General features: G+C 47.1%; 1 protein-coding gene across 9 annotated transcripts in view; it reads left to right on the top strand.

The window, feature by feature from the left end:
• The window catches only part of Asap1 (ArfGAP with SH3 domain, ankyrin repeat and PH domain 1), a 283,124-nt gene that overhangs the window by 38,708 nt on the left and 229,115 nt on the right, over window positions 1–15,301 (top strand). The window contains exon 1 of one of the 9 annotated variants that reach the window (XM_050145406.1): window positions 4,508–4,700. The exons of 6 other annotated variants lie outside the window; for them this stretch is intronic. In XM_050145406.1, coding sequence (XP_050001363.1) covers window positions 4,651–4,700 — 50 coding nt within the window. In that variant the 5' untranslated portion in view covers window positions 4,508–4,650. Of the gene's footprint in view, window positions 1–4,507; window positions 4,701–4,857; window positions 4,876–15,301 lie in introns of those variants that run through there. 2 more of the 9 variants (XM_050145411.1, XM_050145408.1) reach the window with 2 other exon arrangements.

Consider the following 15,301-nt stretch of genomic DNA (forward strand, 5'->3'; position numbering starts at 1 on the left):
AGCCAAGCCCTGGGAAAATCCTCTGCTTTCCAAATGTCAAGGCAGACTCCGTCATTATCTTGCTGCCAGCTGTTAGCCCAAATTGAATTCCCCTGCATCCAGCTGATGTCCCTTTTTGGCCACAGGGCAGGGGTCAGGAATGTGTGCTGCACATGGACAGGAAACGTGTCCCAGAAGCCAAACACACAAGGCTAACCTCTCAACTCTGCATTTCTAACATAGCCAAAAGGGTCAGGGTGCCTTAGGGGTCTGAGTGTGAAAGAAAAAGAAATGCATGATAGAAAAACAGTTTTTAAGCTCCATTGTGAAAGGCCTTTTGATATCATTGAAGCCGCCTAAAATTCCTGCAGCCGCTTTCCAGCTCTGGCTGTTCCTCAGTTACAAAGGTTCAAGCTAGAAGGTTCTCCCCAAACTGAGAGTCTGGAAAGTATTATCCTGCCTCTCCTTCCCTCCTTCCCTCTCTCCTTCCTTCCTTCCCTCCCTCCTTCCCTCCCTCCTTCCCTCCCTCCCTCCCTCCCTCCCTCCCTCCCTCCCTCCCACCTTCCCTCCTTCCCTTTGCTGCAGCATGCTGGGGGTGAGGCAAGGAGGGCAAGTCCCTGTAGGCTCAGAGAGTGTGGCCTTGAACTCCCGAACATCCTAATTGTACCTCCCAGGTGTTAGGATTATAGGTGAATGTCAAGTCAAGGCAACCAGCTCACAGATCCTGTTTTCCAGTGAATAGCTGTATTCATGCGTGCTCGTAGTTGAGATTTGAGTATCTTTTACGGGCATAGCAGCACGTTGCAAACATAGATCACGCTACCTAAGATGCTGAGTCTGGCTTACCACCTTACCCTCTTTTCAGTGTTATCTTTGAAGGTAAAGGGCACGCGTCTGGAGGGTGGCGCCTTAGGTTGCTTGAATTCAAGTGCTTCCTATTTCTAGCTAAGAAACTCAACTGGTGGCTGCTCCCATGTGGGAAGTTCCCGTGGGATTCCCCGTTGGTGCTTACTAAATGCAAATGGTTAGCACGGATCATCTGGTCTAAAACGTGGCACACTATTCACAGGAAAGGATTGGAATTAATTATACAGGTGAACACATCTTCCCATCCTTCAACGTCATATTTAAAGGGACTTGCTTTTTGTCACTCAGCAAGTGTTGCGTGGCCCTGAAGAACCAGGTGGAAGATGAGTCAGGTAACCATAGGAAGCGGATTAGAAATCCTATGGATTGGGGTGGCCAACTTGGGATCCTCCTGCACGGCCTTGGGAAAACACAGATACCCTTGACCTGACCTTCAGACATATAAGCTGAGAGCCCCCCACCATGTCAGACCTTTCTGGAGAAGAGGTCTTGGTGATCAGCTAAGTTGAGTGCCACTGGGGAAGACTACAAGAGGCAAAGGAGTGGAGAAAATGACAGACTAGGGCTATTACCACACTTCCACTTTTCATCTTGGCATTCCTGTCCCAGAACTACCTAAGGTATGACAGGACAGGCGAGGAACCAAAATTCTTTCTTTCACATCTCAAAGCTGTGACACTGACATATTTCCTCTGGTTGGTAGTAGTGAATGCTTTTTAAAAAAATTCTTACTAGAATACTTAAATTGCAGTAAAGTATGCATAACAAAATTATCACTTGTTTTTAAATGCATGGTTCTATAGTAATAAGTACAATCACACTGTTGTGTAACCATCACCACGCCCCGTTTCCAGAATGTTTGTAGTTTGCAAAACTGAACTTCTGAGACTGGGGTGTGGTTCAGTGGGAAAGCACTTTTTTGGCACGTGCTAGGAAGCCCTGGGTTTGGTGGCAAAGCAATCAAAAGTGAGGAGACAGGCAAAGTCTTCCAACCTTGGCAACTCCGTTTCCATCAGATACTCGCTCCACATTCCTCTGCCCCCAGCATGTGGCAACTCTCAGTCTGCTTTCTGTCCGTAAATCTGGGCATTCAGGGTAGCTTATATAAACAGAATTATACAGTATTTGCTCTTTTGTGACCAATTTCACTTAAAACAGTGTTTTCAAGGCTCATTAGTATTGCAGCATGGTCAGAATTCCCTTTTCAGGCTGAATAACATTCAATGTGTGTGTGTGTGTGTGTGTGTGTGTGTGTGTGTGTGTGTGACATTGCTACCTTTCTTTATCCACCATTCATTCACGCACGGACAGTGATTTGCTTGCACCCATTATAAGTAATTTTGCTGTGAACCTGCGTGTATAAATATCTGTTGAAGTCTCTGTAATTCTTTTGGGTGTATACACTGAAGTGGAATTGCTGGGCTGTATGGTAATTCTATGTTAATTGTCTTAAGGAACCCCTATACTGCTTTCCATAGCAACTACACCAATTATATTTTCACCAGCACAGGCCAGGGTTCCTGGTCTTCTTTGCCGTTACTTGTAATTTTCTGCTTTCACCGTAGTAGCCGTTCTCATAGGTGTGAAGACTTTCAGTCAGAACAAAGCATGGGCAGCTTCACATTTCTCTTATGTTGTCTAGGCCAATTAAGCAATTCTGGGCTTTTATTTAAGCCCTAGGCATAGAGAATAACAGACCTAAGTAATTGTATGCTTCCTGCCTTCAAGACATTCAGGGAGTGTTGGGGGAAATAAATATGCAAATGGGTCATTTCAAGCCAATATAATAGGGCTGATAATGTATCCTAGTGGGCTAATAATTTATAAATGCTTATGCCTTGAATGCAGACAGAAAAAGATAGCAGCAAATGTTTTGTGTCCTTAATTTTTACTGACTTCAGAGTCCCAGAATGCTTAGGCTGGAAGGGACTTCCCAGCGTTTCCTGTGACAATAGACGTGTTTGCCTGTCGCATCTGCTAGCCGTGAGTCCTTAAGAGTGGATGGAGAAACTGCATTTTTAACGTCGGTTTAATTTTAATGAACTCACATTTAAATTCAAATGAGTTTAATTTAAATGGCTGCTGTGTTGGAATCTACAGGAGACAGACATCATCTACCTCTTCTCACACCTAGGAAACTGGTCACTAAGCTTCCCTGTGCCTTCTCTCTCTCTCTAGCAATTCTGGTTCCTTCAGTTTGGAATGGAGCCAGGAGTCTGCATTTAACCACGACCTGTGCTTCTGATACAACTGCATCTGAGAAGTGCCCCCTCGTATCATGTTCCTCAACATCTATATCTTCTTGTGAAATGCAAAATAAAATTTGCTTCTCCACTAGCCATAGTCATATATTGCCTAGCAATGTTCTGAGCAGCCGTACGTCAGATACGGAACGGTGGTCCTGTAAGAACAGGACACTTACTATTGTCACATGCTATCATTGCACTGTGCATGCGTGGGTGGTGATGTTGCAAGCAGTCCCGCTGCATAGCCTATTATGTAAAAGAGCACATGATACGCATCATCATACTAGACAGTGATAATGAAGATTGCACTATGTGTCTATGTATTTATTATACCCCTCATTGTTATTTTAGAGTATACTACTATTAACAAGAAAAACATTCTGCCACCCAGGAGCCTTGAGTGTTCTCACTGCAGCAGGGCTTACTCATTTCATGCTTACTGTGCCTCTTGACTCCTCCCAAAGGCCAAGTCCAGTGGTTACTGACCCATACCATCTAGGTTTGTGTGAATTTGATGTTTACACAACAGCAAAAAGACCTTATGACACACTACATACCCATCCCTGTCAGACACACCAGCACTAATATAAAAGCAATGATTACCTGTGGGAAGGCAAGGTGGAGCACAATTAATGAACTAGTCAGCCAGTTTCCTTCCACAGGACCTTAGCCAGACATCCTGGCATCAAAAACTGGGGTTTCATAGTATTAATTAAGAGCATACAGTGTCTGACCTGGCTGTGAACGCTGGGTCCACCTGAGACCTTACTCTGGTCCTAGGCACTTTTCCTCATCTGTAAATTGGATGTAGCACTGTCCCTCGCCTAAGACAATTTATGTGAAGTTTGTACTTGTTACTTGGCATGCCTTGGAATAACAAAAACCCAGTCGGAGATAACCCTGTGTACTTAACGTGAGCCAACTTCGCTCTCTCTGTTCTAAGCACTTGCTGCTGATTAACTTTCAACCAGACAGCAACCTTGTGAGAAGACAGAGTCGTTATCTGGGCAGGTTGTAGTCCTTGGAGGTCGGGAAGACTGCTTAAGAACACTGTGCTGGTGGGTGGCATAAGTAGAACTCAGTTGCGGACTGTTGGCCCTGGAGGCTGCATTTCTTTCTATCCCAGACCTTAGCAAAGCCCTTTGAAGGCGAGCCTCATGCCTCCTGTGGCTCACCTGACTCGGAATGCCTGGGCTTTGGAATTCATCCTCAAGTCAGCTCAGCTTCCAAGAAACGCTTGACCCACCCAGCTGCTGTTCCTCCTTCACTCTGAAATCTGTTGTGTTTGAGTTTCCACAGCCCACACCCACCTGGATGTCCTTTGGTCACTGTAGCTTCTTTCTCAGTGCACCATGTTCCAACCAATCCTGGCGTGCTTTTGAAGTTGTCCGTAGCGTGGTGACTTCCACATTCTATCTCCAAGTTCTAGACTCGATTGCCCAAGTGCCCTATTAACAACTCTCGGCAGGCCCCTGAGACTCGATGTAGGTTGAGCATTCCGCTCCAAACATCTGAAATCTAAAATACTTCAAAATCAGAAACTCCTTGGGCCTCGAACATGATGCCACGAGTGGAAAATTCCGCACCTTGGGACCTCGTTTTATGCAGGTATTAAGAATATTTGAAATTACCTTCTGGCCGTGTTTATGAAGTATTGATGAGACATAAATGAATTTCGTGTTTAGACTTGAGTCTGTCCCCAAGATACATCCTTATGTATATGCAAATAACAAAAATCAAGAAAATTCGACAACTCAAGCAGATCTAGCCCCGGGCATTTCAGGTAAGGAATGCTCCGATCTCGTGTCTACTATGGCTGGCTCTTCCTGTTTCCACATGTCGTTGAACTGTGCTGTGCCGCATGCTATGTCCATGGCTACAGACCCCCTTGTCCATTGACTAGAGACTCTCTCTGCCCCTACTGCCTGGACCCTGACCCCTACCCTGCTTCTAATCATGACCCCTGGCCTCCTCTGTGTTTCTCACAAATGGTGTACTGTCTCTGGGTTCTGTTTCATGTCATTTTCTCTGCCCACCAGGCCCGTTTCTCTGTACCTCTTGACAGTGTGCTCCCGGCATTCGGATGCCCACATCTCAGGCAAAGTGAAAGTCCTCAGATAGCTCTTTACCTGCTCTGTGACCTATGGTCTTTTCTGTGGCTGTTCCCTGTTTCCTTTACTTTTCTCTTATATGTGTGTGTGTTCACATATATGTTTGCACATGTACATGTGGAGGCCAGAGGACAGTGTCTAGTGTCTTCTTCGACCGCTTTCTACCTTCTTTTCTGAGACAGGGTCTCTCACTGAACCTCGAGCTCACCAGTTTAGTCAGCCTCGCTGGCCAGTGAAGTCTAGAGAGCCTCTTGTCTCTGCCACCTCAGCACCCGTAGATGGGCACCCAGCTTTTTATATGAGTGCCGGGGATTTGAACTCATGTCCTCAGGCTTGCACAGTAAGTTTACCAGCTGGTCCATCTCCCCAGCTCCCTCCTTGAGGCTCTCCCCCCCTAGCAATCTGCATTTTCTCTGGATATGTCTGACCATCCATGGTGGCTGCTTATAGTACTTGCTAGACTAGACTCCACCCCTGCACAGCTGAGCGTGAGCATAAAGTGCCAGATGCAAGCCTGTTCTTTGTAGACCCCATCACGGGTGAGACAATACTCATATGTATTATCCAAGTGATTGACAACTAGATGGAACTTGGGCTTTTTTTTAATGGACCTTGGTCTCTGTTTTCACAGTTGTCCTTGCAGGTTTTCCAAAGTATGAAAACTTTTACTAAGAAAACTTCAAAAGGAAATAGAGGTCTTAGACGACCATTCCATATTAAAGTCGATCAATCACTGTACAGATTTGAATAGGGATTTTTTTTATTATTGTTGTTGTTTATAAAAACAAACAGATTATACTGTGTCCTTCTGAAAGGGGTCTTTGGTGTTGATAAACAAGAATATGGGTTTTCCTGCCAATTGGTAATGCAAACAGTGACATCACCTCCAGAATCAAAAGGTGCTTGCCAAGCCGAAATGGAGAGTGTGTGTTTTGGTGAAGGCACAGAACTTTTGAACAGGAAGGTTTTAAGGTTTACAAAGGAACTGCAGACAGGCCATTGACACGACTCTGGCTGCGGTGAGCTGGGCCACAGCTCACTGCTTCTTCTTTTCATTGGCAGCATGATAATTAACTGTTAGGCTCTGGAACTGCTGCTCATGGCTGAGGTGAGCTGGCTTTGAGCTGAGTTCGAACCTTCCAGGCAGCGGGAATGGAGTGTTCTTCAATGCAGTGATGAGTTGGGTCTGCCAGACTCTAGGCACGCGTGGTGTTTTCAAGTATGTCGCCAAGACTGCTGTCTGAATTTCCACGTATCCCACCCCATTCTTAGGATGGAGTGACCCAGTTGAGGTGTACAGAGTGACAAACTCAGTTGTGAGGGACTGTGTTGCCTGTGTGTGTCAGCAGTTTTACTTCTGGGGGACAGAAACCTGGCTGTAATATTTGCTTTTCTCTTAACTGTGGCAAAATCTGACAAGAGCGATATAAGGACAGAAGGGTTTCTTTTGGTTTGTGGTGTACAAGGCGTGGTAGCAAGAATCTGAGGCAGCTGGTGACGTGGTGACAACTGTCAGCAAGCGGAGGGCATTGATTCTAATGCTCCTCTCGCTTTCTCCTTTTCGTTCAGTCTGAGACCTCAGCCTACTAGGTGGTATCTCTCATCCAGGGTTGGTTTTCCTCAGTTAAGTCTCTCTGGATGTCTCACAGACATGGCCAGAGGTTTGTCTGCTAGCTGATACCAAATCCAGCTGATTAACTGTCGTACCATCTCAGGTCCGTTGACGCAATGAAGGGATTTCGTTGTTCATGCGACAGTTAAGGGTGAAAGCTCGTCCCAGCGGCCATTCGAGTCCAAAGTTTGTCCTCTCTTCTCTCTCTGCTTCACTGCCAAGTCTCTTCCGCTTCATCATCGTAGTGGTTACATTGGTGTCCCTGTGCCCATGACACCCGGTAGAAGCAGACTGGTTTACGGCTTCAGGAATTTAGGTCTATCCGGGCAGGGACAGTAGATGCAGCATGTAATGGAGGCTGTTCACATCACGGTGGACCAGGCAGCAGAGCCGAGGAGGAGACTGGAAATTGGCGGTAGGCATAACCTTTATGTGCCCACCCCCTGTAACCTACTTCTGCCTGTGAGAACACAGTCCATACAGGTTACCACAGTCTCCCCGAGACCACAAAACCGTGATGTCTTGATTTCAGAAGTCCCTGCCTTCCAGCTACCAGGCTAGCCATCCCGGAAGACAGAGAGCTTTGCTTTCTAGGAGCTCTTCCAAACTCTCTTAATTGGTTTCCCTAGTTTGGGTCACATGCCCAGCCTTGTTTCGATCACTATGGACCAGATGATGGAAGATTCTAATAGGAGAGGCCTGTGTCACCTGACCATTCTCAGAACTGGGGGAGAGAGGTTGAAGGTCAGCCGCATAGGAACAATAGGGGAGGGATGACTTCCCCTATGGGGACTGGGAACATATGAGAAGAGCAAGTCCTGGGTGCTAGTCGGGCGGGCAGGAGCACAGGTGGTAGAGTTTAATCAGCATGTGTTCAGGAGTCTCTGACCTGCTTGGCTCTTCGGATAACCTCAGACACACACGCCCATCAGCAGAGGACAGCCCCGTTCCCCACTAGAACTGTTCCAGTGTACACATGCGTGGGCTCTGAGGCTATGGCTGCTACCCACTCCTACTGGAGCTGTCTCGTTCCGCTAATTGCACAGGATCGGAGACAGAATTTGGACCTATTGTTTACCATTGGTCTCCTCTAAAATGTGGGTGAAGGTCTCTGCCCTTTCCTGTCTGGCGCCCTGTTGGTAAGAATGGACAAGAGTCTGATTGACAAGGTGCAGCTCTAAGGGGCAGGAGTCCTGTGGACGCAGGGCAGGCACTGAGCACTAAGGAGGTCCTTCCGTGTCCCAGGGAGCAGTAAACTGTTCCATTGTCCTTCATGCCTGTGCCTCTTTATATCCCCACCACTAGCCTCTTTGTTATCTATGCTTTAGCTAGAACAGAGGTCTGCTGATTTATTAAAGTCTATTCTTCCCATTCCCGGGACTTCTTAGATGCAGACCATTAGCAGGAACACTCAGAGGCTGTGCTCCTTGCTTTGCATGGCTCTGTCAAGCCCCGTGTAAACTCCCCAAGTGTACGTGCATACGTGGTCCGTCTTGCTCTCACCGTTCACCTAGTGTCTCTGCCCCACTTCATTATGACCCTTGGAAGGGTGGGGGAAATCATCTGTCTTGCTTAGTGCTATGAGTAGGTTCAGAGCCAGTGCCACTTGGTCAATGCATTTAATGAATGGATGCTTAGGCCATGGGGAGTCACTCAGAGAGGCATGACTTGCCCAGGTTTCCCCCAGACAGTAAGAGGCACCACCCTCTCTGTAACTCACACCCAACTTCCTGTGTCCTGCCCGTTTCCCTCTGTTAAGAACCACGGTTCTTTGAGTAGTAGTTGGAAGACAGGAATTATAATGCATGACAAACGCTTGTCTATAACAGGCCATAAATTCCATGGCAACACTGATAACTTTGATACTGTATCTGTACAATTATCTTTGCTGCTTGCTAAGAGCAGGTCTGCAGAGTGGGAGAGCCTTAGTGTTTATCCTCATCAGAGAAGCCCTTCCCTGCTGGTGGCCTGAGGTCATTCCATCTTACCTCCATGTCTGTCTGGTTGGAAGCTGTCACCCCTGAACTGCTGTAATTTCTTGTGACTGTAAACAAAGGATAAGGTGTTGGCTTGTCACGTCAATAGCATGGTTTAACTCCAGAGGACTCTAGCTTCCCTGTCTCAGGGTTCAAATGGGAGAATTCATGGTCATGTCACAAAGGGTATGTGACATACCTCTCCGAACTGTGTGCAGGAGAAGTAGATACGTCTGGAGAGTAGCCAGGAGAGCTGAGATTTTGCCGGTGGTACCCAACTTCCGAGGGGCTTTGGGGAGAATCCTTTTACTTCGCAAGGATGGGTGATGGTGCTGTTCTGTAGCCACTGATGCCTCTCAGGTAGATGCTGGCTTCAGATTCTCCTGGATGCAGGAATACCACTTGAGTCATTGGATACTGGTTCCTCCTTTGGCTGTGGTACCTACATGCCTATCAGGAAGATTCTCCAGCCCCCTCTGAGCTGTGTGACCTAGAACAAGCTACTATCCTGTAAGCTCTGATGGATTTGCCTGGGGTTAATAATAAATCCCACATATGGCTGAATATCAACCACATCCGCTGTGCCTGGCACATAGTAGATTCTTTGTGCTCTGCCCTCTGTTCTGCTGGCTCCATTCTTAGGCAGACCAGTTCCCCATGTTGGCTCCTGATGATGGGTTGGTGCTCCCAGCCTCCTGATTTCCAGTGTGCTGACAAGAGTGTCACCCCCCCCCCCCCGTAGAAGGTGTGGGATAGAGATGCGTTTCAAGCTTCACTGGCTCCGAGCATCTGCTCTCAGCTCGCGGAGCCCATGAGAGGAGAGATCTGAGAAGTGAGCAATCTGCCCACCAGGTTGGGAAAGAAATGGATGATGGACCAGACTGAATGGGCAATGCCATTTCCATTTCTATATAGAAGAACCAATAAAGAACCTTCCAAGTGCTTTGTGGGGAGTGGTTAGTAGGTAGAGGAAGCCGGTGACGTGGGCTGACCATGCTCCTCCCTGGCTCTGTACCTTTGCATGTGCGTTTCCTTCTCCTGCCTAGTACACACTCATATATCCTCCCAGACTTGGCTTCTTCTCTCTGAGGTTCTCTCTGGCTAAGGTAGCCACTTCCTCTCCCCTCCGGCCCCATTTCCTTGTTGTCACCGCTTTTCCGTTTTTTTGAGCAAGCCTCCATGGGGCCGCAGCACCATGCGATGGAATACCAATGAGAATCTGTCACAGTGCTTCTGTCAGAGTTGGTCTGGTCCATCCTCTTCGCCGCGCTCTCCAGAGCCGTTGCTTGTTTATTCGTTTGTTCAGCAAATATTTATAAAGCACCTGCTATTTTGCCAGGCATTGCCGCAGAAGCTGGGGATTCGGCGCCCAGCAAGAAAGACAGGGAAATCAATAAATAACATGGAAGAACAAGATAATTTTTGATGGTATGTAAGTTAAGAAAATAAGCCAGGGCAGAGAGGGAGGGAAAAGATCTGAAGCGGAAGGAGCGTAGGCGGGAAGGAGGGACCATGTGGAGACAGACCTGAAGGGGTCAGTTTGTAGAGATCTGGGTGCCCGCTATCCTGGGGTGGCATGGGCAGATGCCCAAGGTGTGTGTGATCCAGAAGTGGCAAAATCCAGGGCTGTGATGTCACAAAAGTCAAAGGCTTGGAAAGTGAGGTCAGAGGTTGACCATATGTGAGGCTTAGGTTTTGTTCTGAGTGCTTTAGTTCACTGCTTTTGAGTCTTCTTCTGTGATGCTTCAACACCATCGCCGGATGCCACAAGGTGCCCATTAAGAACTTGAAGTGTGGCCTGTCCCAGCCTGAGATGTGAGTATAAAGCTGATCGGTTTCCAAGAGTTGACACGACAAAGCAGATGCAGGCGTGTTCCACTGATGACACGCGGATGTCTTTTTTGGTCCTTGTGGTTAGAGGACCTAGTGTTAATTTCTAATAGTAATCTATTAATAGTAATAGTAATCCCATCTGTTTCTTTTGACTTTCCTCCTCTGGCTTCTGTGATTTGAACTACATGCCTGACATAGTCTGACTGCTATCACTGCAGTATCCTGGGGGTCCCCTGAGCTCTTTTTTTCTTTTTTCTTTTTTTTTTTTTTTACTTGCTTGGTTACATCGACCTCTTGACTGGCCTATACTCCTCCTTTATCTGGTAGGTAGAGTCCTTGGGTACTAGGTGCTTAACTTGGACCACCTAGGCCCACATTGTTCCTTGTATTCAAGGCGTCCACCGCAGCTCTCCCCGAGAGATCTTGGTGACCTCAGACTGCACATGGTGCAGGTCAGGGTACCTGGAGGTGACTGCCCAGGAGTAGTCCTTAGCCCAGAGGAACTACAATGAGTAAGTGCTCAGCCTCCTTGTCCAGGCCCTTCCCTGAGGTGTGCTTCAGGGCATCTCCAAAACCTTCAGTGGGGCGATCTCTGGTTGCCATCTGTGCACCTTGCTCTTTAATACATCCAAGACTGGCTTCCTTCCTCTCTTTGTCTTACGTCCCTGTTACCTCCCTGGGATCAACTCCCAAATATGTGCACTCGGTTAGTCTTCTTTGGTCTCTGGACCTCTAAGCCCAAGGACAAAGAGCAGGGACAATGAGTGCACCAACTTTGGGGTGTGTCGTCTTTCTTGTGCACACACCCAGGAGGATGGTTGAGTCAGAAGTTGAGTCAGTGGGGCAGAGCCACTCGGGAGAGCATAGTCCTCTTGGATTAGCTGGGTCATGGGGCTCAGGGAATGTCTCTCAGCAGCAATTGGGCAGGCACTGTTTCCTACATACAATAGAGTTTGTAAGGGTACCAAACCTTAATTTTTTTCTAAAACTAACCATGCCTAACCCCCAATATATGAAGGTATTTTTGTGGGTTTTAAATTAATTATATTTTTTAATAACAGATAGTTCTCGAATTTTCTTTTTTCTTTTTCTTCTTTCTTTCTTTCTTTCCTTCCTTCCTTTCTTTTTTTGCTTTGTTTTTTCAAGACAGGGTTTCTTTGTGTTACCCTGGCTGTTCTGGAACTCATTCTGTAGACCAGGCTGGGTTCAGACTCAGAGATCCACCCACCCCTGCCTCCCTAATGCCTTTAATCCTGCCTGGCTAGTTCTCCATTTTTTTTAAATATTTATTTATTATGCATACAATATTCTGTCAGTGTGTATGCCTGCAGGCCAGAAGAGGGCACCAGACCTCATTACAGATGGTTGTGAGCCACCATGTGGTTGCCGGGAATTGAACTCAGGACCTTTGGAAGAGCAGGCAATGCTCTTAACCACTGAGCCATCTCTCTAGTCCCCATAGTTCTCCAATTTTTTAAAGCCAACAGGTACACTGCCATTCATTCTAATTCCCTTCCCCCCAGGTATGTGTGAGTGTTTTGATGATTTGTTTATTTTCCTTTATGTATCTGAGTGTTGTGCTGGATGGTTTTATATCAACTTCACACAAGCTAGAGTCGCCAGAAAAGAGAGCCTCAATTGAGAAAAGGTCTCTGTAAAAGCCAGCTGTAGGCAAACCTGTAGGGCATTTTCTAAATTGGTGATTGGTGTGGAAGGGCCCAGCCCTTCATGGAAGTATCCTCTATGCACTGATAGGCCTGCAGGAACACAGTCTGAGCAAGCCAATAGGCAATGCTCCTCCATGGCCTTTGTATCAACTCCTGCCTCCAGATTCCATCCCTGCTGTGGTTCCTGTTTGTCTTCCTTCAGTGATGGACTGCATCGTGGAATGTAAGCCAAATAAATGTGATAATTTGCAAGTAATTGGCCCCCATAAGCTTATAGGGAGTGGCACTATTAGGAGGTGTTTCTTTGTTGGAGTAGGTATGGCCTTGTTGGAGGAAATGTGGCACTCTGGGGGCGGGCTTTCAGGTTTCCTAGGCTCAAGATATTGCCCAGTGTCTGTCCCCTTCCTGTTGCCTTCTGATCAAGATGTAGCCAGCACCATGTCTGCTGAACATTCCAGCGGAGCATGCCCATTGCAATCTCACAAGCTGCCATGTTCCCTGCCATGATGACAATGGTCTAAAGCCACCGCCTCAGTTAAATGTTTTCTTAATAAGAGTTGTGTGGTCATGGTGTCTCTTCACAGCAATAGAAACCTATATGACAGACCCTTTCCTCCCCAAGTTTTGGTCCTGTTTCATCACAGAAATAGAAACCTTAACCAAGACAAGTGTTTCATCTGTATGTATGTCCGTGAACTACGGTGTGTTGCCTGCTTCATGCAGAAATCAGAAGTCATTGGATCTCCTGGAACTAGAGTTACAGATGGTTATGGACTACTTTGTGGGTGCTGGGAACCAAACCTGAGTCCTCTGCCATATGTTCTGTCTGAGCACAGAGAGCCATGTGACCATGGATTGAATTCTCTGAATCCGTAAGCACAAGTAAACTTTTTCCAGCCTTAGGTTGTGTCTGTCAGGAGAAATTTTGGTCACATCAGTGAAAAGGTGACTGGTACAGGCAAGATGGACTGAACCATTGGCTGCTGGTGAATAGTGCCTCTCCTCAGCCTCCTTTCTCCTCAGAGCTCTGGGAGACCCCTGCGAAAGAATTTGGCTCTCCGATGACTCACTTTTTCAATACATGAAAGTCACTCGTCACTCAGGATCTGACGGGTTTTGAGAGATCTTAGACAGGAATGTGGGATAGAAGCCAGATATATATCCCTTATTATAGCATATCAGTTATTAATGATGAGGGATGAGAACTCATGGAAAGTTCGATGCCTGGTGAGTTTTCTGGATCATGCCCTTACGTATGTTGGCATGGGTGTGGGAAGATGGAAGGAAGCAGGAAGGTGACAGATCTTGATATGCAGAGCTGCTGGTATACATCTGCTCATCAGGGAATGTGCAGGACATGATCATTGTATTCATGCTGTACCCTGGCCAGAGAGCCCGGCTGAACCATCTCAGCATCGAACTTGTTTGTGCCCGCTGCCAACTTAAATGCTGCCCTGCCTTTTAGAATAGAGACATGCTCCTTTGCAGCAATATTCAAGGCCTCTCTCAGTGCCCCTGCCTAACCTCTGGCCTCTTCTCATCCCTCCTCCTTGGTCCTGTGCTGTCCTCATGCTCAACCTGTGTGTACTACCCCGTATCTGATGTGCATGTCAGTCCCCTGTGTACTTGTCCCTGCTGTGCATATGTATACATAGTTAATACCATACAGTGTGAGCTGGTCAAGAGCCAGCTACTTTCTACTAAAGGCAGCTTAGCATCATCTGCTCTGCGCAGTCCTGGGTTCTGGTGCCCCCTCTGCGGTTATTTCTTTCTTTGTGTCCCATGTGGCTAATTTCCCTGACATTCCATTGACTTGGCAGACATGTGTAGGGCACCCTCTCTGAGGAAACTGTATAGTTAATGAGGGTTTCCTGCTGGGTGTTTGCTAGCATTGATTCAGGCCCCATCTTGGTGCCAGATACCCTGTGTGCATTTTCTCGTCACTCTTTGGACTATTATGTAGGAACTCCCATAACCTTGTTTCTCAAAGGCACAAAATGAAGCTTAAAGAGGTTAACAGAGATAGTAAGTCCTGGTACCAGTACACACACCTCTAGCAATCAGACGTCAGCATTCTTATGTTGCTGAGAACAATGTTGTCTTTTATTGTTCTACATTATACCGTAATTGTCTGTTTATGGGACTGCCTCCTGGTTATCAGTCAGGGTCCCAGCAGGAAACAGATGGCACACTCAAAATAGGAATAATTGAGAAGAATTAGATACCAGAAGAGAGGGGTAGGAGGCAAGGAAACTATAAGGGAGAATGGGGACATCCCTGGTCCCTGTGGAGATAGATCTCAAGAGGGAGGAGGTACCTCTGGGAAATGGAACCTAGAGAGGTTGCATGGGGAGGGCCCTCAGACGACACCCACATGGCTCGATCCTGCAGAGGACAGGAGGACAGACCTCCTGAAATGTTCTTCCTCTAGTTACGTGTTAACATGTCACACATCCGAACTGAAGCAAAAGCTGGAGAGCCAGAGGCCTGGAAGGGTAGAGAGGGCCTGGCGGTGCAGGCTGCCTGCTCTGACTCATTGGGTGCTGAAGAGCTTGGGCTTTTCCTGTCCTTAGCTTCTACACCTGTAGCATGTTGTGCTGGGGCCAACAGGCGGGAGGAGTCTGGGTAGGGTGAGAAAATGGAGAGGGAACCATTAGTAAGTAGACAGTGTACGGGGTCTGCTTGTTGCTCACACGTGGGCATGCTAGTGAGAATTCTTTATTTGGATGTTTGTGCCTGTCTCTTCATGCAGTGCCCATGGGGAGGATGCTGGAAGAATTTCCCCAACTCTCAACCCCTCCTAGTCTTTTCAGTGGTGCTCAGAACACTTGTTCCATTTCAGTTTGAACGTGAATGTGGTAAACAAGGCTTCCTCCTCCTCTCCCTACTCCCTCTCCTTCTCCTCTTTCTCCTCTTCTTCCTCCTCCTCTTTTAATTTAAGAAGCAAGTATGTAGATGCTGTGATGGTCTTACATAGTCTACAAGAAACAGCCACAATCTTTGACTTCCT

This window comes from Alexandromys fortis, unplaced genomic scaffold (genome assembly GCF_014885135.2).
Source record: "Alexandromys fortis isolate MF-2015 unplaced genomic scaffold, M_Fortis_MF-2015_v1.1 scaffold_2_1_26212458, whole genome shotgun sequence".
Classification (NCBI taxonomy): domain Eukaryota; kingdom Metazoa; phylum Chordata; class Mammalia; order Rodentia; family Cricetidae; genus Alexandromys; species Alexandromys fortis.